At 37.8% G+C, this 24,104-nt stretch overlaps 1 protein-coding gene across 11 annotated transcripts in view; it reads left to right on the top strand.

Annotated features, from left to right (window-relative positions):
* Positions 1-24,104, top strand: part of GREB1L (GREB1 like retinoic acid receptor coactivator) — a 137,519-nt gene that overhangs the window by 57,143 nt on the left and 56,272 nt on the right. For 7 of the 11 annotated variants that reach the window (XM_027675377.1, XM_027675456.1, XM_027675448.1 and 4 more), the window contains exons 2-4: positions 1,261-1,363; positions 16,821-16,992; positions 17,268-17,465. In XM_027675377.1, the coding sequence (XP_027531178.1) occupies positions 16,824-16,992; positions 17,268-17,465 (367 nt within the window). In that variant the 5' untranslated portion in view covers positions 1,261-1,363; positions 16,821-16,823. The remainder of the gene's footprint in view (positions 1-1,260; positions 1,364-16,820; positions 16,993-17,267; positions 17,466-24,104) is intronic. The other 4 variants (XM_027675414.1, XM_027675464.1, XM_027675438.1 and 1 more) reach the window with 2 other exon arrangements.

Raw genomic sequence — 24,104 nt, 5'->3', positions numbered from 1 at the left:
TGTGGCCTAGGGCCAAAGGTCTTAGCTTTGAGTGTAATTAGAAGAAAATACAAAAATGTCATTACTAGCAGGTGAAATGTTCAGCACGTGTCTGAAAAATACCAATTTCAGAGCCAGGAGCTGTTGGAATTGGATTACTGACATTCTGCAATCATTGGAGTCTCTGCAGAGCCCTACAGTTCGGTCGGGAGCTGCGTGTGTTAACCTTGTTGGCCATCTGTGATGGGTTCACTGTTGGGGGGGTGCACAGGGCGGGGCAGCATCGGTGGTCCCCGGCAATAGAGTTGTTTAGCGTCTTTCTTCAGAACACCACAATCCTACCTGAAACCTGGCCTGAGCCAGAGTTTATAGCTGCTCTCCTAGATAGACTGATTTTTGAAAATGAGACTAGGGGAAGGAAGCTTAAAGGCCTTTAATTTTAAAACCTCGAGTTTGAATTCTAAGTTTACAGCTGCGTTCTGGTTTTCACAGTGGGCCTGTGGCTGTAGTCCCAGCAGTAAACCCTTAAAATTCCATTTGTGAGCAACAGAGAAAATTCCTTTAAATCTTTTGTCAAAATATTTCTGTTGAGAAACCAAACAAGTTTGTCTGCCTAAGAAAGTTTTATCGAAGTCCAGTCAATGATAACTTAATTTAAACCTTTTTTTGATGTTAATTACTATTCTGTACAGCCCTAGGTAATTTAGGTATTACTCTCCTGCCTGCTATACCATTTTTACCATTCCTTGGGGTATTTCTGGTATATTTTCTTTTAAAAACTGCAATTTCTATAAGCTATGTTTTCACTTCAATGCTTTTATGGAAAGTCAGATAGAAGAGCAAACAGCCAAATCTGATTTAATTTTGAACACTAATCTCCAAGGCAGATAACTCCTCACCCATTTAGTTTGTTTCTTTTTAAATGAATAGTAAAATTATTACTTCTACTTTGTAATCTTTTTTAAAATGTTTCTGCAGCAGTTAATTTTCTCATATTAATGTGCTAAATTCCTAATCTGTCATAGCCACTTCAGTGCCAAAAATGTGTAAATTCTGTGATAAGCTTGTACTTCTGGTAGAATATAAAGAAGCAACCGAGCACTTTCAACTAAATATTCCTATAAAGAAAAAAAAGCTTTTTGAAGTGGTTGGCCCTCCTTTCTCTACCCCAGTTCGGTTTTCACCCTAGACCAGGTTTCCACAGGCAGGTTTTGTTGGCTTGTTATAAACTATATGCTGGCATGAGTAATTCTAACTTTTTTCTCCCTTTTTATTTTTCAGGTGTTCTGGAGTTTTAAACAACTTTGCAGCAAGGCTTCACAAACTCTTAGCTGCATCCTTTAATCATGACTGCATTTCAAATAGGTTAAAAGGAATCTGAGAGGTACTGTACTTGCACTTCCTAATAGGCAATATGTTGTGCGTTTGTGTTCAGCATCTGTGCTTTCATTTCCATTGACTGCATTTTAGGAACAATGTGGACTGTAAATAATGATTTTATTTTTGCTTAAAGCATATAAAAGGTCCAAGTTCTTAAAAAAAATCTTGAAATCCAGTTCATATAATTGAACAGCTTTCACCGGAGAGGGCTGATCTGTGGTTCCATTTTTTCTTACGTATCCACAATGAGGTCAATTTTATTATTTAATGACAGTTCTTTTGAAGCTGTAACAATTTTCTTCTGCTGTTTTACTTAGAGGCTCTGCAAATACCTAAGCCACTAGCTAAATATATGCTTTATGCTCTTGGAGGGTGAATGTTTGTTTGTTTATTTGTCCTCTCAAAGTGTTTAAAACAAATGGGAAGAAGAATGCAGATCTTTGTAATGATTGGGATAGATTTGTGCTTCCAACTGAGATTCTCACACGTCTTTTTTTTTCCTGACTTCTAAAAGGGGGGAGGCTTGTCTCAGTACACAATATTGGGCTCACATAGTTTCTTGTTGCATTTAAATAGCCAGCGTACCCAGAAGGCTGAAGATCTATTCCTGCTTTATGACCTGTTGTATCCCTGGGGCAAGGGCAGCCCTGAGCGGAGCAAGCGGGTCATGGCCACAGCCCGGGTTCTGAGTGGCGCTTGTGGGTTCTCAAAACCTGCCTGCCTGGCAACATCTGGAATATGGTATAAGTCTCGAAGAGGGGGGAACCTCTAGGATCTTGCTTCACCAGGTGCTAGGAGGAAGCAACATTAGCCTTTTTGATAGGGGGGAGGCAGATTCTGTGGCCCTGAAGTTAGGCTAAACAATTGCAGAGGTCAAAGGACAGCTGAGTGCGGTCAATGAGACACCCTGGGGTGTATTTTGTTACTTAGTAAAAGGAGCAGCATCCTAAAACCCTAAAGGATTCTCTTGAAAATCTGTGTTGTGAAAAGGTTTTATGAGTCTGATGGCAAAAAGTGCTGATTTAGCTAAGGAATGCTTGCTTTTGTCTAAATGAAAGGCTAATCCTTACCAAATGTTGGCAGCTATTATAGTGCAGTCAATGCGGGTCTGAAAGGAAAGTTAGAGTAGAAGTGTACTTTGGGAATCTCAAATGTTTATCATTTTAATGGCTCTGAAAAGATTTCTGAGCTTTTACCTTTTATCCTAAAATTTATACCATGAGCAAAATATTTGAAAAAGTAAAATCTTCGCTTATGGTTTAAAAAGCTGCTCCTTAGGGAGCTGCACCTGCCCAGTTATTCTATATTCCCTGATAAATTTCCTTTAGATTTTCAGAGTATTGCCTGGCTCAAATTGTAACCTTTAATCTGCTGATACTTAGTAATTGTTAAAAAAAAAGTGTGTGTTTTTCCGGTCTTGAGTAATTTTTGCTGTTCTTGTTTCAGTGCTCACAAAAAAAAAAAAACCACAAACAAAAAACCAAACCAAAAAACCAGAAAATAATAGGTTTGGGGTAATTAATTCCTATAATTTGCTTAGCATTATCTTTCTTTAAAAGGACAGCTTATTAACACTTAACATTTGTCATAGAAACAGATAAGAAATCAATGTCAGAGCCAAGACCTTGTAAATAACCCGCAAGGAAATGTAATAATGGCTGTCTTCACCACAGAGTTGGTGGGGGAAGGACTGGGCATGTGGCAGAAAAGGTTCAGTGCTTTTTGTTTTCCTTTGAAAGGGGGGGTTGCTGCAAGGCACAGCCTGGGGCCTCCGAGTCTTTGGCCTTACTGTCTTACGCAAACACTCATTGTTGTATTAGGAAGAAAAAGGTGCTTGGGAGCCAGCAGTGGTGGCGTTTTTATAGTAACTAACCCGGTGTTTCATCGTGATCTTTAAAAGGACTCTATAATAAGAGTGAAAAAGAAAAAATTGTATAATTTTCAAGGGGTGGAGGAAAAGGAGCAAAGAAGTTGACAAGTTGGTTTTGTTTATTTTTGAAAGAAACCTGCTTGCAAAATATAGCTCCTTGTTGAGCTTAATTTTTAAACTCTTCAGAAGTACTCTAACAGATGCTTGGCATTGATTTACATCAAGGTTAAGGCACCTTTAAACAAATAAAGTTGGGAATGGATAAACCTACTAAAATACAAATCGCCTATTAAACAGAGAAGATGTTTGTATAGCATTCAGGTTACTACAAAACTGACACATGTCTTGAAATTCTCCTGATAACCCCTTCTAAACTCATCAGGAAATGATAGCATGTGTGTTTGAGGGGTACACAAGGGAGCAGCCAGATAGGATAGAGATGGAAGGTCAGGCCATAACTTTGACTTTCTAGGCTTCAGCTTCATGCTTGTGCAATAAGGCAATAACAAATGAAGAAAAGATTAAGGTGATATACTTATCAATGAGGTTGGACTGGCATTTGCTATCGAAATTCAATGAGATGCCTCTTTGAGTCTATTTTCAACTTTATCCCTGTAGATAATGACTATCATATTTTACATATATATCTATATAAATTTAAGGACTATATAAAGTAAACTGTCCAATAAAACTGTTTAGATAAGTACATATTGTGCTATAATGCTTAATTTTATTTGCAACTCCAGAATTTAACTACTCAAAGTATGTAAAATTAATTTATATGGGTTTTTAAGATTTTTTTTACTCATTTACCAGAAAAAAAATATTCTGTATCTATAAAGTGTTTATTTATCTGGTGTTTGGTTGTTTTTTTTTTCTTTCAAGTGGATTGTAGCCCATAGTGACAGCTTTATGCATAAAATTTATAACCTGCTGTGGCAACAGTCACAGAGAAATATTTTGAGCCCTAGTTTCTTGAGTATCAGGATTTACTGGAAGTTTTATATGCATGCTGTCAAGAACGCATAGAACCTGTGAATTTTTTGTGTTGCTAACTCATTAAACCACAATAGCAGCTTTGGGAATCAGGATTGCCTCTGCTAGCATGTTTATGTTGCAGGTAAATTAAGTTCAGCCTGTAAACAACATTAATACTTTTAGGAGAAAAGAAAGTAGAGAAGCACATATAATGTCTACAAGAAGTCAAGTATTTTATGATCATAACCCCCTTACGATCAAAACCCCCATACACAATTTTTCTTGGTGGCTGATGAGTTCCATCACAGCAGAATATAAGCATTAGAAATAGAAAATTACTTTCTTCTCCTATTAAGTGTTAATAGTATGTAATTTTGAATTTTTGCATTTGTTTGGAGTAAAGATAAAGGTGGGGCTCTTTTTTTGACGTAAATGGCATTATAAAAATGTCTTTTGTGGCCATTTATCCCACAAATATGTTTTAAGATTCCTAAGTATCTAGAAAAGGTAGTTTGAATGTCAAAACTCTTCTTTTTAGATATATCCTTGAATATGATGTTCCAGTTTTGTTCTGTTGATTGCCCATTTCTTGCAAATTTCATCTTAACTAAAATCTGGGATGTTGCAGAAGGCCCAGTAATGATGTGCATCTTTGATCTCAAACAGGGTTGCCTCTGGTAATTTCAGAGATTCTGGGCAGAGCTTTGTTTATTTTATAGAAGAATTTGTGGTATTCTGGGGAGGGGAGAAAGTAGAGTCAGCTTTGACACATGACAAACACATGTTGTGGAAAAAAAAGAACTCTGTAAAGCACTCCACTCTTGGAAGTTCATTTCCACTAAAATTGTGTATGAGAAGTTCATTGGTTTTTCAAGTAGAAATTCTATGAGCAATTTAGATACTGTTTCTCAGCAGTAGAGAAGTTGCAAAAAATGTCCGAATTGTATTAAATTGACATTATTGTAGGTTTAAGCTGATAGTTATGGTTTTGACCAGTGCAGGGTTTGTACACTGCTTTGCTTTTTGCATGGAAATGGCCATGAAAGCAGCTGGCTTTGCTAGGTTGGTTTCTTTTCTTGTCACTGGATCATGGGCTAAAAGTGACTGCAGAAGAACAGTGTTAGATATGCCTCTCTATCTAGAGACTAAATGGAAGCTTCAGATAACAAAATACTTGTTTGTTCCTTTCTAAAACATATTTAGAGTTCAAAAGAGCAGAAACATGATCATTTTGACTTATTTGAAGATGGTGTTTTTGGAAGAGCTGAGCAGGAATGTGCTCTGAGTAGACTTGATAGACATTTTGACACAACCCTCTGCAAAAGAAATGAGTCTCGTTTCCACCTTTACTGGTTCCTTTTTAGGGATGATGGTTTCCAAGCCTCGTAAACTGAAGGAGAATTATCTTTCAGGCTTTCCTTGTTTTCAGACAGGGCTCTAGGGAGGAAAACAGTAATTTTTCAGAGAATGTGAGGAACAAACAACTTACCTAACCTTCCATCCAAGTGCATTAGTGAAGGCTAGTTTGATTACTTAAGACTGACTTTATTTCACCTTGATTTAATTTTATTTTTCAATCTAGAAATCTGTGTTAGGGATTTGTTTAATAATCTTCCTGCAGAGGGAGAGGAACAAAACTTGATGGTGCTTTTGGCAGGACTATGCACTTTACAGATGAGGGAAATGACATGTATGAGGCATTTGGATGCAGGGTGTTATCCTTTATACAGAATCATGGATGTGCTCTGGCTGCAGAGACCATTTTTTTTCTTTTTTTCTGAATTGGTAGCCCTGAAGTTACTTTCAGGTTGCATATTTGAAGAACTGCCATGGTACACCTCCAACTCTGCCAGCTTCGGGGTGGGGAAAAAATTACTTGTAGCAAAATAAAAGGTTGAAGTTAACAAAGTTTTACTCCAGTGTTTCATTTTTGCCCTATTATGGCTGTCAAAAACCAGAACATGCACCAGATAAGATGAATACTGTGAAAAAAGAAAATACTAAGTGGATATTCCTGAAGAATTGGGTCATCTTTGTTTGGAAAGTTTTAAGGGCTAATATAATCTGTATTACCATTATGCCTGTTATTCAAAAAGATTTATTTTTATTAGTGTCAGTTAGTACATGCTTTGAGTTGAGGGTTTTCAGAACAAGTAACATCTCTGCAAAATTAATAGGAATTCATTTATGTTACTTGCAATAAAAATTTCTTTGCCTCTTTTATTTAGTAGCACTTTCACATGAGAAAACTTTAAAAGAGAAGAACATGGGGAAAACACCTTTATTGCAGACATAGATACCTAGGATGATCTTTATTAAGAATTTTCTTGTTAATGCTCTACTTTACAGTCTGATGTTGAGATGTGTCAGAATGGATTACATTTTAGCTTCTATTTTCTGTATCTTAGTAGTGAATTTTTTGCTGCTTTCCTATCTAATAGCGTCACCTTGGTTAAAAAACTTTAAAAATGTCAAGCATAAATTCCTATATAAATGGTAGCTTGTGCCTACAATAAATAAATAGCATAAGCTATGATGTTTAAAACTTAAGCTTTTGCACCCTAGTGGCCCATGGTTTGCTAAGCCATAATGCACAGTCCTAATCCACAGTCCTATTGAAGACAACACCAGGCAGGTGGATATGTACTTACAGTACTGAGTTCTGAAGGAACTACAGGAGAAGCGGTTAGAGAGAATTTGCAGGGAAAAAAATGAACACAAAGAAGTTGAGCAGACTCAGTGGTTGGAAATTAATATCATTAGCTTCATATGGTGGCCTTCGTTAGTCCAGTCGTGTTGAAGATTTGGTCAGAAAATTAATTGAGAAAGCATTCAAAGTGTGCTTGGGATTGTAGGTGAAGTGCTCATCTTCTACGTACCCAGACCACATACGCTTAATAGGTCATCATCCCTCTCTTTTTCATGAGCAGTGCCAATTGAGATGCCATTATTAATGCTCCTTTTTATGGCATTATATGACTCTTTTGAAACATTGATAACTTTCCCTGTCACTTTCTCAAGATAAAAGCAACCCCTCAGGAAACAAACAAAAAAATCCAACAAATAATTCATAACAGCAATCAGGGATAATTACCAGCATTAAAATGGTTGACAAATATGGACTTGTGTTTCATATTTAGAAAGATATAATAAGACTATTCACTGAGCTTCCCAGTCATAGAAATTATTTTTTTTAATGGTGTAATATTAAACAGTGTTCCATTGAAAGAAACTTTAAATCTCCATTGAAAACAAAGCTTTAAATTAACTGATGCATCCAAGATGATATAGTTTACTTTATAGATTATTGTAAACTACATAAATAGATTTTGTCTCTAATACTTCTGAATAATTTGTTTTAATTGGTAATATAATTGTTAGCTAACAACTTACAGTAAGATCTGTGTATTAACAGAGTGTGTGTTGTCAGTGAATGACTGTACACTTATGTATGAAAATTATATAAAAATAGTACAGTTTCAATAAAAATATGTTGGTTTTGGTAACAGTTACCAATTTTGAATATATCATTTGGGAAACTGCTTTGGGCTTATGTTATCATGTTAATTGCTTATATACTACATTAATTTTATCTTTTGTGTCATTAAGAATGATAGCTGAATGAATTCATGGAATCACAGAATGGATTGGGTTGAAAGAGACCTTAAAGATCACATAGTTCCAGCCCTCCTACCTTGGGCAGGGACACATTACACTAGAACAGGTTGCTCAGAGCCCCATCCAGCCTGGCCTTGAGCATTTTCAGGAATGGGGCATCCACAGCTTGTCCGAGCAACCTGTTTCAGTGCCTCACTACCTTCATAGTGAAGAATTTCTTCCTAATGTCTAATCTAACTCTATCCTCTTTCAATTTAAAGCCACTCCTTGTTTTATCACTTCATATCCTTGTAAAAGTCCCTCTCCAGCTTTCTTCTAGGCCCCTTTAGGGTGCTGGAGGTCTGCCTTGAGCCTTCTCCAGAATGAACAGCTTCAACTCTCTGTCTTTTCTCACAGTAGAAGTGCTTCAGGCCTCTGATCTTCTTCATAGACCTCCTCTGGACTTGATCCACAAGGTCCATATCTTTCCTATGTTAGGGGCTCCAGAACTGGACACAGTTCTCCAGGTGGGGTCTCACAAGGGTAAAGGAGAAGGGCAGGATCACCTCCTTCGACCTGCAGACTGCGCTTCTTTTGATGCAGCCCAGGATACAGTTGGCTTTCTGGGCTGTGAGCACACATGACTGGGTCACGTTGAGCTTCTTGTCCATGAAAATTTCCAGATGCTTCTCCTTGTGGGCACCTTCAATCCATTCTTCACCCACCCTGTGTTTATGCCTGGGTTTGCCCCAATCCATGTGCAGGAACTTACACTTGGCCTTGTTCAATGTCATGAGGTTTGCATGGAATCACCTCTCAAGCCTGTTGAGGTCCCTTTGGATGACATCCCTTTCCACCATGGTAACCCCATTGTAGTGTTACTTTGTACCAATGTAGAAGGTAACCAAATTTTCAGGCACAATTTGTCCTAAGTGAAGCCATGTTGGTGGTCACTGGTCACCTCCTTATTTTCCATGTGCCTGTTTCCAGGAGGATCTGCTCTCTGATCTTGCTGGGCGCAGAGGTGGTTCAAACACATAACTCTACCTGTCTGTGCTAACATGCTAAGTTGTTAGAAGAACAACTAAGTGCAAAATCAAAATGACACAGTTAAAATATGCCTTGACCCTACAGCTAGGATTAAGCACCATTACTGATTTGGTTGTATTGCACTGACATTAATAATGTGGTGAATAGTCATATTGATTTAGGGCAGAGAATGTAAGTGGAGAAAGCTATGTATGAGCATGCATGTTTTAAGGAAGCAGCCTGAGATTTTTAACAGTGCTCCTTAGTGATTTTTTTGTGCAGTCGGAATAGGCTAGATCCACATAATTAACTCCTGAAAGCTTTTATATCATGAAGGATATAGACCTATACATGTAAGGCTTGTACTTCACTATATAATCTTCTCATTCTTAGTTATATACTAATGAACATTTCTTTTTGTGTTACTGGCAATTCAATTTTTATTAAGGCTTCTACTCTTTCATAGCCTTTATGGTCAGACAGTTACTTCTTGTCATTGTCTACAACCCTGTATCTTTGACATTTTGATGATAACAGTAGGGGATGCAATTGGAGAAAACTAAAAAGGATATATATTTTTTAATAATATAAATACAAAATATGGTTTATTTATGGTTTCTAATTAAGTTCCTTTATCCATAGTAGGAAGGCAGAGGAGGAATAATTAGGTAAACATTATATTCACAAAAGCTTGGGATGGAGGGGAGGGTTGTGTGAACAGATGTGGGTGAGTGAATGAGAGTGTAAAAGAGATAGTATTAATGTATGGGTGCATGTTACTGGTGACAGAACATATAGTGCCTTTTTACACACAAATGCTAATTTGCATAAGTCAGCCTTTGCCCATGAAAACGAGCTGTGCATTTAAAATAGTCATCAGAAAACATTCCTTTTTTCAAGTCCACATCAAATGGTATCAACTACAGTTTTGCTCCATTAATGTTCCAGTCTCTTTATAGTATTTTTTTCATGTAGTTCGCCATATCCAGGCAGGCATATATTACTTTAAATGCTTCTAGCATAGCATCATTTATTCATAGATTATTATAGAGAAACTAGTTCTCTATAATTTTTATGTATTGTGTAGTCAATGTAGGTGAGTTTGCATACATGAAGTAGTGAGGTCACACGTTTTCTTTCATCTGCTTGTTGCATCTGTTTTCTGAGGAAATGGCATCAAATGAAGTTTGGCACATGCTTAATCTTAAATCATCTCAGTCCTCGCTAGAGGAATGAGTTGAGCTTCCCCATTGCACAGACTACACTGTTCCATAAGAGTTCAACATACTTGGAATCTTTTTTTCTGAGTGAGAGCCATAACCGGAAAAAAGTAAAGCAAGGTCTTTACAGTTCTTCTCATAAAGCCTCATGTGCAGCAATCTTGTCAAATGACTTCGAGCTCCATTTTGGGGATAAGAAGAGCTGACTTTTAGGTTTTAGATTTGTGTAGTTTGATTCTAACTATACAGACTTAACTCTAAAATAGCGTTTTAAAACCTCAGGCTTCGAAAAAGATCACAGGTAAAGATTCTGGGAGGGTATTATCAGAACAATTGGAAGATGAAGGAATATGCACTATGTTAGGCAATAAACACAAGTGCTGACTTTGTAACTTAAAAATATTGAGCTGCCATTTTGTAAAACTTGAGCTTAACTTGTAGTGACTTTTATACCATTGCATCTCTCAATATATTTTGTGATTCTATGACTCTATGATTCTGTGATCACTGCTGGTTTATTCTGCAAAGCTAAAAACTCCTAGATCACTGATTTTTTAAAAATGTAATCAGACTTAATTTTTGTAGTATTTGGGGGTGATTCAAAATTGATAGCTATATTAATATAAGTTCAACTTAGTAACACCATCTTGTATTCAGGCATTAATTTTACCTCTATTATGTTTATTGTTTTGTGAGCTGTGCCTGAGGACTGTGGGAATAGTCTTGGTGTGAAAGGGATGGAGCAATAAGAGCATAGCAGCCTCCATGTTAACACCACTTTTGATTTGCTTTCTGTTTCATATTGTGGGTAAACAGCTGCCCTGTTCCACCATCCTGCATGTAGCTCTGTTTTGTATGCATTTGTCTGTCTCTGTCCAAGAAAATTGTCCAAATTCCAGATAACCTGATGTAATACTCCAAGTACAGATACTATTGAACAGTAAGAGGAAGAACCTTGTCAGGAAAAAATAGGTGTTCTTGATCTTTCCCATTCCTCTGACATAGCAGTGGCAACATCTGACTGAAAGAGGAGATTCTAAATCGTATTGGATGCTAACAATATTTTCTTCAAAATAAAATGAAAAATAAAAATGAAAGGAAACTGCACTGTAAATAGAGTCAATGCAAACTACTAATTCATTTTTCTTGAAAGATGTTGTGAATGAGTTATTTGTCACTTGCAAGATAAGATTGTAAGCTCTTTTAAAGTTGAGTGTAAATATACCTATCCAAGAATCTCAGGATCTTGAAAGGACTGGGGGGGAGGAAGGGATCTTACAAAGGTTGTGAGATAATGGACCTGTTAAGGAGACTACTCCACCTTGCAGTCTTGTATTGACTCACACATAGGTCTTCCCCACTGAATGTTACAGTTAATGCTGTACATGGACTTCTGACTTTGAAGTCTACACTTGCAACTAGTGCATACATTTATTTTTGTCATTATTAATTGACATCCTTTCTGCTACATGCATGTTCATGATACATCCTAGTGATGCTCTAATGGGAAAAATAATACTACCAGAAACTGAATGAGAATGATGTGAACAATCAAAAATGTTAGTTGTACCTGAAGGAACCACTTTCCAAACAATTCTACAGTGCAAAGAGATGCCCGGTCTCTCTTTGCCTGAGATAACCCTTTCAGATACAGAAGCTGTGCTGGGCCCAGCAGAGCCTTTGTTAAGGAACTTGCTTTCTTTTCCTTTGAAGAGAAACTTTCCTGTGGGGTTAGGCCCGATCAGAAGCCAGATTATGTTTTTTGGAGGACACAATTACATTATTAGGTTAAACACGAAGTAAGGACTTGATAGAGCTGACTTAATGGAGGGTGTTTGCATCAGATTCATCATTCACTATCAGGTAATTGTGAAATTGCTTTAAGCCATAACAACAACACTCACCCCCTCCCTCATCCTCCAGTTCAGTTCCTCTCCTTTAAAGTCTCTGGGGTCATGACCCACCTGGAGGCCAAATATGTGGTATCTGGTGTACTAAATGATCTGATTATATTTTTACTAGCAGAGCATTCAACTCGGTGTGTAGTTCTGGCTCCAAAGAGTTACTGAGTAACAATCTGCTTTTCACGGGTTCCTTTTTTTTGTTTGGTATGTATGTAAATGACCATAGTCACCTATTTTCTTAATTAGAAGTGGATAGTGTTTACTGTACCAGTCTGCTGGACCTAGGCTCTGGTTCTTCTTGAGTATCCTGTGTCATGTTTCTGCGTAGGTCTTTTGGAACCTGGATGACCATATGGAACAAGATTATTTGCTTGAATTGACAAGGTTTTCTTGTAAGTTCAGCTTCTGGGTTGGAAAAAATGATCAGAATTTCCCTGAGTCCTTCACTGCACAGTTAAGTGATGCACAGTTGAAATTTTTCTTTTGTTACTTCCATTTCTGTCTGCTTTGATGGAGGCTCATGGTAATCATAGTTTTGCTTTCCATAGAGAATGCCCATATTAGTTTTTTATTAAAAGCTATAGCATGGATACTTTTTTATTTGTGGTCAGGTTGGAGGAATTTCACGATTGCCTTGTTCATGTATCTTTGTAAGGAGACAGACTGAGATGTGAGGGCTGCCTTCCAGCTCTGTTGTAAGGCAGCTCTCACTCTAGCAAATCTCACAGTTAATCCTCTAGTTCAGTGATGGGCCACTGCAAAGAAGACTTGAAGTGGGATTGGGAAATTATCTTTGAAGAAGCATAGCAGTAGTGGAGATGTGTTGGGAGGTAATCGGGATGCCTTAGTATCTGAATCATTGCAGAGAAGTACCCTGAGTTGTGATAGAGCCTGGAGGTGCAGGTGATCTAAATTTTAGGAAATTCTCCTATTGTTATTTTATGTTCTACTGTAGATTTAATTCTGAAATTACTCTGTTTTAATAGTGTCTTCTAATCTCCATAGTAAGTTTTAAGGAAATGAAATAAAAATTGTCTGTATGGAGTGACAAATTTGGTGAGGTCGAGGGGAAGCCTGAGAGTGGCCATTCACAACTTGAACTTCCTTCCTTGTTATGGTGATGGGGAAGGAGAAGGTATAGAAGCTAAATACATACATACTTTCCGTATACTAAGATTCTGTGGAGTTCAATCCAAAACAGACCTCAAAAGGTTGCCAAGAGAAGTAGGCAACTTAAGAATTACACTGGTATCTTTCCAGTTGTGCAGGTGGAAAAAAAAGGGAGGGTTGGAATATGGTATTACAGATGTGCAGATTGCTCATTGCTGGGAATCTAACCAGCTCTGTGCTGAGCTAGCTGCAGTTAGTCCACATGTAGATATGGAAAAAATTATTAACCCTCATATCAAACCTCCTGCCCATTAGAAATCTCTCAGTGCATGAAGGTAGGCTCCAGCATAGTTTGGTGCACTATTGCTGGGTATAGGACAGTGGACATGAGGGTGAGCACTGATGTGTCAGTGCTGATAGCATAAAAACAGGCGTGTGAGATCGAGGAGGAGATGCTGAGTCAAGTCCACCTCTGTTTTCTCTCAGACACTGCATCAGATTGTCTCAACCACATTCAACCATGGAATGTCTCACATCCTCCCAAGCTCACTGATGCACCAGATGTGAAGAATTTTAAGAAAAACTTTCCTTAATTTCACTCTAGAAAGCAGCAGGGGTTGGTTTATTTGTTTTATTTTTACTAAACGACCTCATATAGGAATGTTGGATAGACGAATTATTTGGATAACTTTTAACAATGAGCATTAATTTAGCTGTGTTAAATAATTCCGTTTGGTCACATTTAAATGTAGATATGGCAGATATATGTCTTAATAATAGAAATGGATTTTTCCTCTCCCTTCAAATTCCCCCAATTTATTTTTCCTCCAGACTCTTTGCTGCCTCCTCAAGCACATTTGAACATGTTTAAAACATATTCTGCTCTGCTATCTCCCCTGCTGCTGCTGAGGTGTGCTCACTGGGAGCTGCCTCCCGTTTGCACTGGGAGGAGGAAACTGAGGAGACTCAAGCACTTTCTAGTTGCACCAGGCATTTAGGGATAGAATCAAAAGCAGAAACACTAAAGTGTTACTACCTTGAATTGGTGCTCCTGGCTTTTGGGGAGGCTCGGTCAACGTGGCACTACCTGAACCAGGCAGTAGCTCACCGTTGGAGGGTCCTGCCACCTCCTCTCCCCTGCAGAAGGAGAGCCCCCTACTCTCCCCCGCTCCCCAGCTCCCTTGAACTCCAAATGAGGCCAGCTGCCCTAATGGCCTCAGGCGGTGTTAGGAAATCAGCTGCCCCATGCTGTTCTCCAGGGCTCCCAGCTTCCTCAGCCACACAGCAGGACCCGGGACCACTCTGCCCTCTGCACTCTGCCTGCCCCATCTTGCACAAGCATATCCCCGACAAGCCTTCCTCCTGCTCCGCTTCCATGCTGCAGGGACAAGTGCTCACACAAGTTGTGGTTCTTGAGCTTTTCTTTACTTGGCGTTTCCACCTACAATCTTGTTTTCTCATGGCAAGCTAGAAACATCCTCCAGTGATATTAACCAGCTTTCTCAGGTAAATCTGCGACAATCCCCATCCACAGGCAAATCTCCTTGTATAGATTCCAGGGAGGCAAATTAAATAGTCTTGGCTCACCAGCCTTTGTGCTGTGTGCATCCTATGTTTTATTAATAGTTTCCTGTCAGAATGAAAATTGTTGTCATGGATTGTACACAACATGTAGCTTGTAGAAAACATGGAGGATGAACAGACTGCAGGCAGATGATATGCTGTGGAAATTCTGATTCTTAAAGATTGATTAATTTTTATTATGGTATGTTAACTAAAGTATTTTCATTTGAGTACATTAACTTAAGCACATCACAACTGACATAAATGGCACAGAAATGAGATTTTATGGCATGAAATTTATTGATATAATAGATTGTCATGATTTCACTGGCATTTACGGAAGTATCACTGATTTCAGTCAAATCAGGATTTCAGTCCCTTAGCTGATTTTTATCAATTCTTTGTTCAGAGGCATCTGACAGGCTTTAGTGTACTGCAGCCTTAATGCTGCTTCAGCATAACTCTTACCTACCTCACTCTGTAATTGTGCGTTTGTACACAGTCCCTACTATTTCCAAATTTAGCGAAAATTTATAGAAGAAAAAAGGGAATCTACTTTTCTTAAGTAATCTTTCTTAAGTACTTTATTGCTGAAATGGCAGAATGTGTCATGTTAAGAAATTGTGTTTATCTTGTATTGTCTCTGGTTGGGTTAGGGAATTGCAATTGCCGTAAAATTTATTAAAAACCAGTCTAAGTGAGAGATAGGGAATTATTTTCCCGAAGTTGCATGAAGTCTCTGACTGAACAGGGAGCTGAGCCTCTCTTCCAGATTAGAAGTGAGGACTTAGATTTGTTTTGTGTCTATGTAGAATAGACAATATTTAGAATATGTAGAATAACAATATATTTGTCTATACCAGCAGACCTCAAATGCTGCTGGAAGTGGCTGTCATAATTATTGCCCTTTTCCAGGTGGCCCTGAGGACCTTGAGCAACTGAGTGATAAAGCAGAAGTGGAGCTGTAGGTATTCAAAATGCCAGCTTATCTTCTTGGCCAAGGTCTCTTCCTGGTCAGGGCTAGGTGACATCTAGTGAAGGGAAGTACAAAGATAATGTTATAAGGCTTTGTACTTTTCTATCTATTGATTTAGCTGGGAAAAACTTTGTTGAAATAAATTTCTCAGATAGTACGGTTTTGTATTCAGAATATTGAAAAATGTTAGATTGCTGTTCTTTGGAACAAATGTCATGTGGTATAATAACCTAATAAACTGGAAAATTTCAGGTTTCAGTGAGTCTCTCTTAGTTCATTTTAAAACCTTCCATGACTATCCTGTTACTAAATGTTTACATTTATGAGTCTGCATCCTAGTGCTGGGTGCACAAATACAGTAGTCAGTGGGCTGTGTAATGTCATCCAAGGAGAAGAAATGATCTGTTTGGGCTTGAATATTTAATGAAGTTCATAAATTCATCATTGATATAAGCAGAAATATTAATCATTAAAGCAGATATTTAGGAGATTGCTATCACTATACTAGTGTAAACCATAATTTAAAATAAAGACATTTCACTGTATTTGTTGCATATGGTTTAGAAGTTATTTATTTCTCTTTTTTTACTTACATCCTTTGTTGTCAGAGTATGACTAGGTCCTTTGATGGATCAGACTACATGTAAATCATAGTGTTATACTGAAGACAAGAGGTGAAGACTCTGAAAGGACAGAGACTGACCTTCCACATAATTTCAGTTAATATTAACAAGATCAAAAATTCAAGTTATTGGATGTCTCTGTGTATTGCTTCTCTACAAATGGTGGCATACTGACAAGTAAAATCATGTAAACATACTGTTTGACTAGTGATGAAGCCCAACTTGATTTTTAAAATTTTGTGTGTGTGTGTGTTATTGTGCCCCTCTGTATCCTACTCTGAATACCCTAAAAAACCCCGATAATAATGATTTTATCCACCCTCCAATAATTTTTATACCAGGCGAGTTCCTGAGGCTGTTGAGAGGCCAGGTATGAAAAGACACCGAGCAGTGTGTTGGAAATGTGCTAAAAGCTTATTGGAACAGAAGGAGAGGTTGAGAGAGAAATATGGATATGTAAGACTAGTTAGATATTCTCTTGCAAACTTTATATCACTGACATGATGGAAGATAGTAAGACCTCATTCTTCATTTGTGAATTGTGTATACACTTTCCCATCCCCTTATCAGCTGTTTCCTCTGTGTTTTTAGATCATGGGGAATTCATATGCAGGGCAACTAAAATCTGCCCGTTTTGAAGAAGCTCTTCATAACTCCATAGAAGCTTCTCTGAGATGTAGCAGCGTTGTCCCCCGACCAATCTTCTCACAGCTATACCTGGATCCTGACCAACCTCCTTTCTTGCCGGAAGGTAACCATGAAAGTATGGCACATTTCAGTTGTTTTTCTCTGTGTGAAAAGGGTGGGATGTGTTTTGGTTTGGGTTTTTTTTTTTTTAAAAAAGAAAGAAAAAAAAAAGAAAAAGCCAAAACTGCACGAAAGTTCAATTTGTGACACAAAATCTGAATCTGGGGCATCATTAAGGAGAAAAAACGGCATGTTGGTTATCTTAGAAGGAGATAAATGCAAGTACTGTTGAAAAGTTTAATTTTTTATTTTTTTCCTAGCTTTTATTCTTTTTTTATTTTTCTTCTTCAGATGTGAAGCCAAAGGTGGAGGAGTTGGATAAAGAGTTAGTACATCGCTATTCACAAAATGGAAACCTGGACTTTTCTACCAACCAAACTGTTAATGAAATGGAAGATGAAGAAGAGGATGAAGACATGTCAGATTCAAGTAGTCCACCAATCCCATATTCGCAAAAACCTGCCCCGGAAGGGTCTTGCACTACTGATGGTTGGTATCCTTCTTTTTATTGTACGATCTTTACAACTAATTCTAATTATAATGTGCACTCTCTACAGTCAGAAACTCTTAGACTAGAAGGTCTGAAAATACAGTTTAGAGTCAAAGCCTTAAATCTGACGGGATATGGATTAGAAGGACTTCTTTCAGGACATAAAGTGTACTTTGTTATTTGAAAGCAGTGTCTAGGACTGGCTGTGGCCCTTCATTAGTTTCTGAAAGCCCTTTACTTTCTATGGTTATTGTTGGTTTACTGTCCTCAAAGAGGTTACCTAAGTTGGTGTCAGTATGGCTGGTTCTCAATCTATGCCTAAATTATTCTCAGAAACATTGGCAAAGCTGGATTTAGTTACTTCCATGGGCAGAAGGAAGAGTTTGGAAAAAGAAAATGGAGAAAAACCTTGCTGTACTTTGTGCTGCCAAGGTGATAAGAGGGGTTGGTAGTGGAAGCTTGTCTGTTTTGTCTTCCCCATATGCCTGTTGGCCATTGCTTGCTTACCTTGAGCTGACCTGATTGTTGCTCAAGATGAGCAAAATTGTTCACAGTACTATTTTTTTTTTGTTTTAAATTGTTAAAGAAAGAGTCATATACCTACTTGAACAAAGTAAAATTGATGTAATCAGTTCATCTTATCCTATAATTGTTCTATTCTGAAGATTTAACTTCCCCATAGAAGGAATATCTAGTTGTATTTATTAGATGTGTTTCTCATAAAAACATCCCTCTGCTCCCTTCAGACACTTGAAAATGAGCATCTGTTCCCACCAGGTCCAAAAGCCCTTCTTGACATTTTATTCCCTAAATCATGGAATTCCTTGTGCAGAGTACATCAGAAGTTGTAATTTGTAAAATGGTTTTGTACCTTGCTGAAGTGTATGCTTATATGCAGTGATCGAAGTAAGAACTTATCAATGGTAATTCTTTGACATTTTTGGAGGGGAGAGAGAAGGAGAAAGTATGAAATTATGTATTCCTAGAAAGCTGTTCTCATTTGAGGGCAAGTATCAGTCAAATCTACAAAATCTCCTGTGCAGAGCAGAGTAGTACCCTTGCCACCTCTGCTCAGGATTGTTTTGTTCAGCTGCTCTTTCTGACGGGGCACTGCAAGGAGGTCCTCAGCTCTCATGGCAGTGCAGACTTCTCTCCTGTGGCTGCATATTGCATGTCACAACATTATGCCCAGTTACATTAATATGTGCTCAACTACATATATATGTAATATTAAGCTTTTTAGCATGTCCTGGAAAAATCTGACCTTCCAGAGGGACTTCTATGTTTTGATTTTTATCTATCAGTCTTTTATGATCAAAGCACTCTAGAAGAAAGTTTCCTGTGTTACTACTCCAGAATTTCAGGATTGTTCTTTATTCATTGTTAAGGTTACCATTCTGAATTTACAAAATCTGCCTTGCTCTTCAGTGTTGTCAAGGACCTGATTTAAGAAAGCAATGTTTTTGTATACATTTTTTTCCAAATACTACTAGTGATCTGTTAGAACAGTTTTATATAAGTGCTTGGAAACACACAGGTTCCCAAACATTGACACTGCAGACTATATCTCAGCAAGATATTAATCTGATAGCTCATCTTTCATTGCAGGAATACGCCCTTCCAGAGATGTAAGACAGGATCACTGCCATTGTTTATGTTCCTTATCTCAGTTATTTAATTGGAAAGATAAATAATATTATGAAAATATTAAAGAATATTGATATAATAATTGAATTCACTGTGCATGGATACTTTAAAATAAGCTTGTATTTAATTGCTTATCCAAGAGCAAAGTATTGGTACTATAACCTGCAGTTCATAGTTGCGTAAAACCCATCTCCCACCTTTTAGCGCAAATGGGGTGAAATCTTTTTTTCCTTTAAAGTATTTCTGCTGTTTGCTTTTCCTGAGTTCAGGATGTGTGCCATAACCATCATATTATTTTCTGTGGTGACTTGTTCTGTTATTCAGATGGCTTTGTCAGTCACATGAGTGCAGAAAGTAGAACTCAATGTCTTTATTTGTGGGTTAAAAAAATAAGTGCCTCAAAAGTGACAGTTTGCTTGAGGATCCTTCTCAGCTGGTGGCTGTATTAGATCCCTTAATTCTCTTTAGCCCATTGGAAAGAGCAACTGCATTTGCCACTTGCCTTACTTTTAGTCATACAAAGAATTCACTTATTTTCAGGGACTATTTTTTTCCTGCTCAACACAAACTTTTATAACTAACTTACACCTTCCATGAAAATAGGATTTCAAGAAAAATAATTCTTCATTTTCGTACAGATACCTCAAATAGGCAACAAAATAATATGAGAAACTGTTCTGAACCACTTACTTGCTGTATCTTTAAAAGAAGCTGTTTCTAATTTGTGGAATAACATTTTATGCAAGCTGTGGGAAGCAAAATAGTATCACCTTCCTTTTGTTAGTAAATCCTCAATTTACCTGATGCTTAAAGAAAGGCCAAGGTAGTTTCAGAAGCAATTAGGTAAGCAGGTACTTAACACCTGATCAGTTACTGTGAGGTTACAATGGCGAGTGACAGTGACCCGTAATTCGTATGCAATTCTTGGAAGCTAATTCCTTATGCAAATACCCCTTTATTACTGTGCAACAACGGACATGGAACCCCACATGGAAACCTCGTCTTGTAATGGTAGAGAAAGGGAGCATATATACAAATTTAATTTTTAAGAAGATTTCAACACTTCTGGGTGTTGAGAGATGTAGGGATACATTTTCATTTTCAGAAAGATGGGACTGGATTACTTCATATGAAGTGACGTTAGAGAATGCAAATGTACTTCTCAGAAGCAAAAACTAGTGAATTTTCCTTCAAAGAAATGCAGATAATGTCTGTAAAAGCCATTATGATTGTGGTTTTTTGGTGACTGCTCTTGGTATTTGCAAATCTTTAATCAGAATATCAGTGCCTGTTCTTCATTTGAAACAAAGCTGATATCCTGTGAGAAGATGATTTATTTTTTTTAATGGAGCAGCTCAGCTTTGGGCTTTTGCTTTTTACTATTATATGTCAATAAAAAAATCTCATAAAGAGAAGCTGTTTTGGTTTAGTGGCTCATGACTTTTCTCCTCTTTGTGCTTGGATGTCCGTAAAAAATATACAAGTAAACGCAACACTAAAGTGCCATTCTATCTTCTTAGGAGTTGGAGGTGTTAGTGCTGTTGACTTGGAAATTTAGCACAATTATAAACGAATATTTATGAAATGCAAATGGATTTTGCATGTTCTAAGCATTAAAAATGGACAATAAAAGTTCTGCTAGTGCTGAGGCACTGTGTCTTGTCTTTCCTAATGTGGAAATGGTTATTTCTAACAGATAATTAACTATCAATGTGAAATCTTGCAAAACAGAAAAGTAAATAATGTTGAGGCCTCAGTGTTGCTTGCTAGTTAGAAAAAGACAGAGAGAGGGGTTAATCCCCCCTTTCTCTCCCCACAGTCAGTTGCTTGCTTCCAAATCAATGTGTTTTGGGTGGAATTTCATCTACCAGTTTCAAAAAGCAGCAGAAACCTAAAAAAGTTCTTTTCAACCCTAAAAGCCAAGGAAAAGAGTGATAATGAAGGGTTCTTGAAGTGTACTGTCTGTGTGTCTTTGAAGGAAAATTCAAGACTTTTACTGCACAGAGGCGGATTTGCATCCTGTCCATATCTCCTGATGGAAGTAAGCCCCAGCCGTACCTGGCCAAGCTCTGCAGACCTCCCTGCTTCTCTTGTGGCAGCTGTTAACCAAACAAGAGAAGAGCTCACGGAGGCTCTGAGGGTCTATCTGTGCTATGTCTCTCACTGCTCACCCATCAGGATCCCTTTCCCTCTGCAGAAGGGGAACCAGAGGAAAGAGTTCAGTGTCAGCCCTGTTTCTTGTCACGTTCCCTCAGAAAACAAGGTTTTGGCAGTCACCTGTGAGCTCTGAGTTGGTAGCTGCTTTTTGCTGGTGCTGGCAGAGAGGTAGAGATTCTAAAAGTAATGAATTTCAGCAAGATTTGTGAAGTTCAGGAGCTGGTTATATGACATCAGTGTCCCCAGATATAAGGCCCCTCCGGCAGAAAAGTAATTATAGCTCTCACACAGTCTGAACATTACAGAGGCATCTGCTGGCCAGCCAGTCTACACATGCATACCTCTCTGATCCAGAGATGTCACCAACAGCAAAGCAGAGGAGGATGCCAAAGGAGATTGTGCAAGGAGGAAGGGGAGCATGGAAGGAGTCTGAGAACACTTTGGGTAAAGTAAAAGATGATGCAGAGGGTAAATCTCAGGTATTGTTTGCAGATTAGGTAGGATGCAGCATTTCTACAGTACAGTTCTCCATATCCTAAATGACGGGAAATATGTAATATGTTCAGATCTACAGCCTCTCAGATAAGAAGCTGCTGTTTCCATGATAGCAGACTGAGATACATCAGTTTGTTTCAATGGCTACTGCTAAGATGTTACTGAGTAATGCTTGTAAACTTGTTAAGATGTTGTGATGCCTTTCTTAGGGTTTTTCTGTAGCTTCTCCCCTGAGGACTCAATGCAGAATGGTAACGTGCAGCTGTTCAAGTCTAGCTGAAGTTGTTTTGCTTCTAGGCTGGATAATAGCTGAGTCTTTGCTTCCATCTCAGATGTTGTGGGGCACTGCTTAACTTCACTGGGGCATCAAAAGAGGGCACAAATGGTGTCCTCTTGGGACACTCCAAGAGGCTCTAAGCTGCTTACATGATATATGATATTCAGACTTCTCACTGTTGTGTGGTCCTTCTGAAAGCAAGTCTCTATTTTCACATAACAACACTGACGACCAAAATCTTGCTTTCTTTGGTGTCCTAGTATTGCTATTGCTAACAATTCATTCAAAAGCCTCTTACTGGTCACTGTTTGTGCTTCTGGGCATTTCCTGAATGTTTTTAGGTAGAGGCAGAGCTAGAAACTCATTGTATAAAAGCACAGTTTTCAATCTGTCTTGAAATGTTATTGCACTTGCTGTTTCATAATACTTATCTACAGATTTCCTGTTTGCCCACATTGTCAGCAGTGCGTTTCAATTTTAAATCTAGATGTAGAAGGGTATTTTCTAAGCACATCAACTACTTAGATTTCACTGAATGCCTAAAAGTTTAAGGTCAGTTTTGAAAATCCTGGACATAATACCCAAATGGCATAAACATTTGAATAAGCAATTTTTATTTTGAATGTAATGAAGTTTTTTTTCCTAGGTTATCTCTAACAGTTTCTTCTAAATTACATTGAAAAGTCTACATAATATTTAGCCTTGTACCTAGCCTTCTATTTGATCAAGGTCAGTATGTTTTTAAAGAATATACCTTAAAAAGAATTTATGCAGAAAAATCAAATGGCATCTAATCAGAAAAGAATAAATTTTACTTTAAATATGCTGGTTTAATGCTTTCCCCCTAAAACACTTCTTAGTGATAAGTTATTGTTATAATCCTTTGATTCATGCATGAAAACTTTAGACGCTTCGTTTTAATCCATTGGCTGGTAAAAAGCATGTGTGAGGGGAGAATCCAAGACAACTTTCAGCTCAAATGAGCTGCTGCTGGAACTGAGCTGATTGAAGAATTGACGAAACTATTCAGTCAAGAACTGGTTCAACAGACTCTGGGTGTAGGCACAAGACTGAACCTGTATTGGACCTGTTTTCAGCAAGCTGCTGCTTGCCAAGAGAGTCATGCTACCTGTTTTTGTGCTTTCCACTTTGCACATGCTCTGTGCCTGGTACAGTTTTGTGATAAAACCAAAGAATTTCATAATTTTTGAAGAAGTTTTAAACTATAAGTTTTAGCACAGGAGCAGTGCAGACATACGTATTAATAATGGGTGAGGTGGCTCTTGGTTAAGCTGTGATCACATTGTGTTACCAGATGCTTAGGCAGTGTCTTTCTCCAGTGATTTGGTTTGGGTTTTTTTTTCCCCTTAAAATTTCTGTGTTGAGTGAGGAGTACATGAATAATATTTTCAATTAAATGTAAGTAATGTATATATTGATGACCAAAGTCTTAATAGATTTTACAGTCATTTCAAATTTAGTTTGATGTGTTTGCTTTTAACAGTAATATTGATTATGGTGATTATGATTTCCTTAATTTTGAAATACTGATTGATGCAGATATATGCATGTGTTGTCTACATTATGATATTTCTATGGTTGTAGCAGAAGAGAGGTGGTCAGTGGGTAAATGTGTGATGCCTTTGGATATCCTGCAACATGGGGGGGATTCTGCCAGCTGCTGCTGGGAGATGTGTGAGGCCAGACTGTAGCACTGATCTTGCAGCTGGAGAAGTGTGAATTGGAGGAGAATACAACAAAAGAGTCTAGTTCTTCATAAAACTTGGTAGTACTTTCATTGACTTTTGCCTAAGGGAAGTTAGAGAGCCTAGTGTGATCATATCCATTCCTGTGGAGGAAGTCACATGACTGTTGCTTTCACTCACACCTGTCCTTTCCTTTCTTGAGAGTAGAAATTACTCAATAAACTTAATAAGATAGAGTTTTACAAAAAAGTGGAATGTGATTTTGATCCTTGTAAGTCCAGTGTTGAAGCTAATGGAAGAGTCTTTGAATGTTATTGTAAATTACTTAGTCAAAAAAATCTAACTTTGCAGTTGAT

Source organism: Neopelma chrysocephalum, unplaced genomic scaffold, assembly GCF_003984885.1.
Source record: "Neopelma chrysocephalum unplaced genomic scaffold, ASM398488v2 Primary Assembly neopelma1_22, whole genome shotgun sequence".
Taxonomy (NCBI): Eukaryota; Metazoa; Chordata; class Aves; order Passeriformes; family Pipridae; genus Neopelma; species Neopelma chrysocephalum.
Note: the sequence above shows the minus strand (reverse complement) of the source record. Positions and strands in the feature narration are given on the sequence as shown.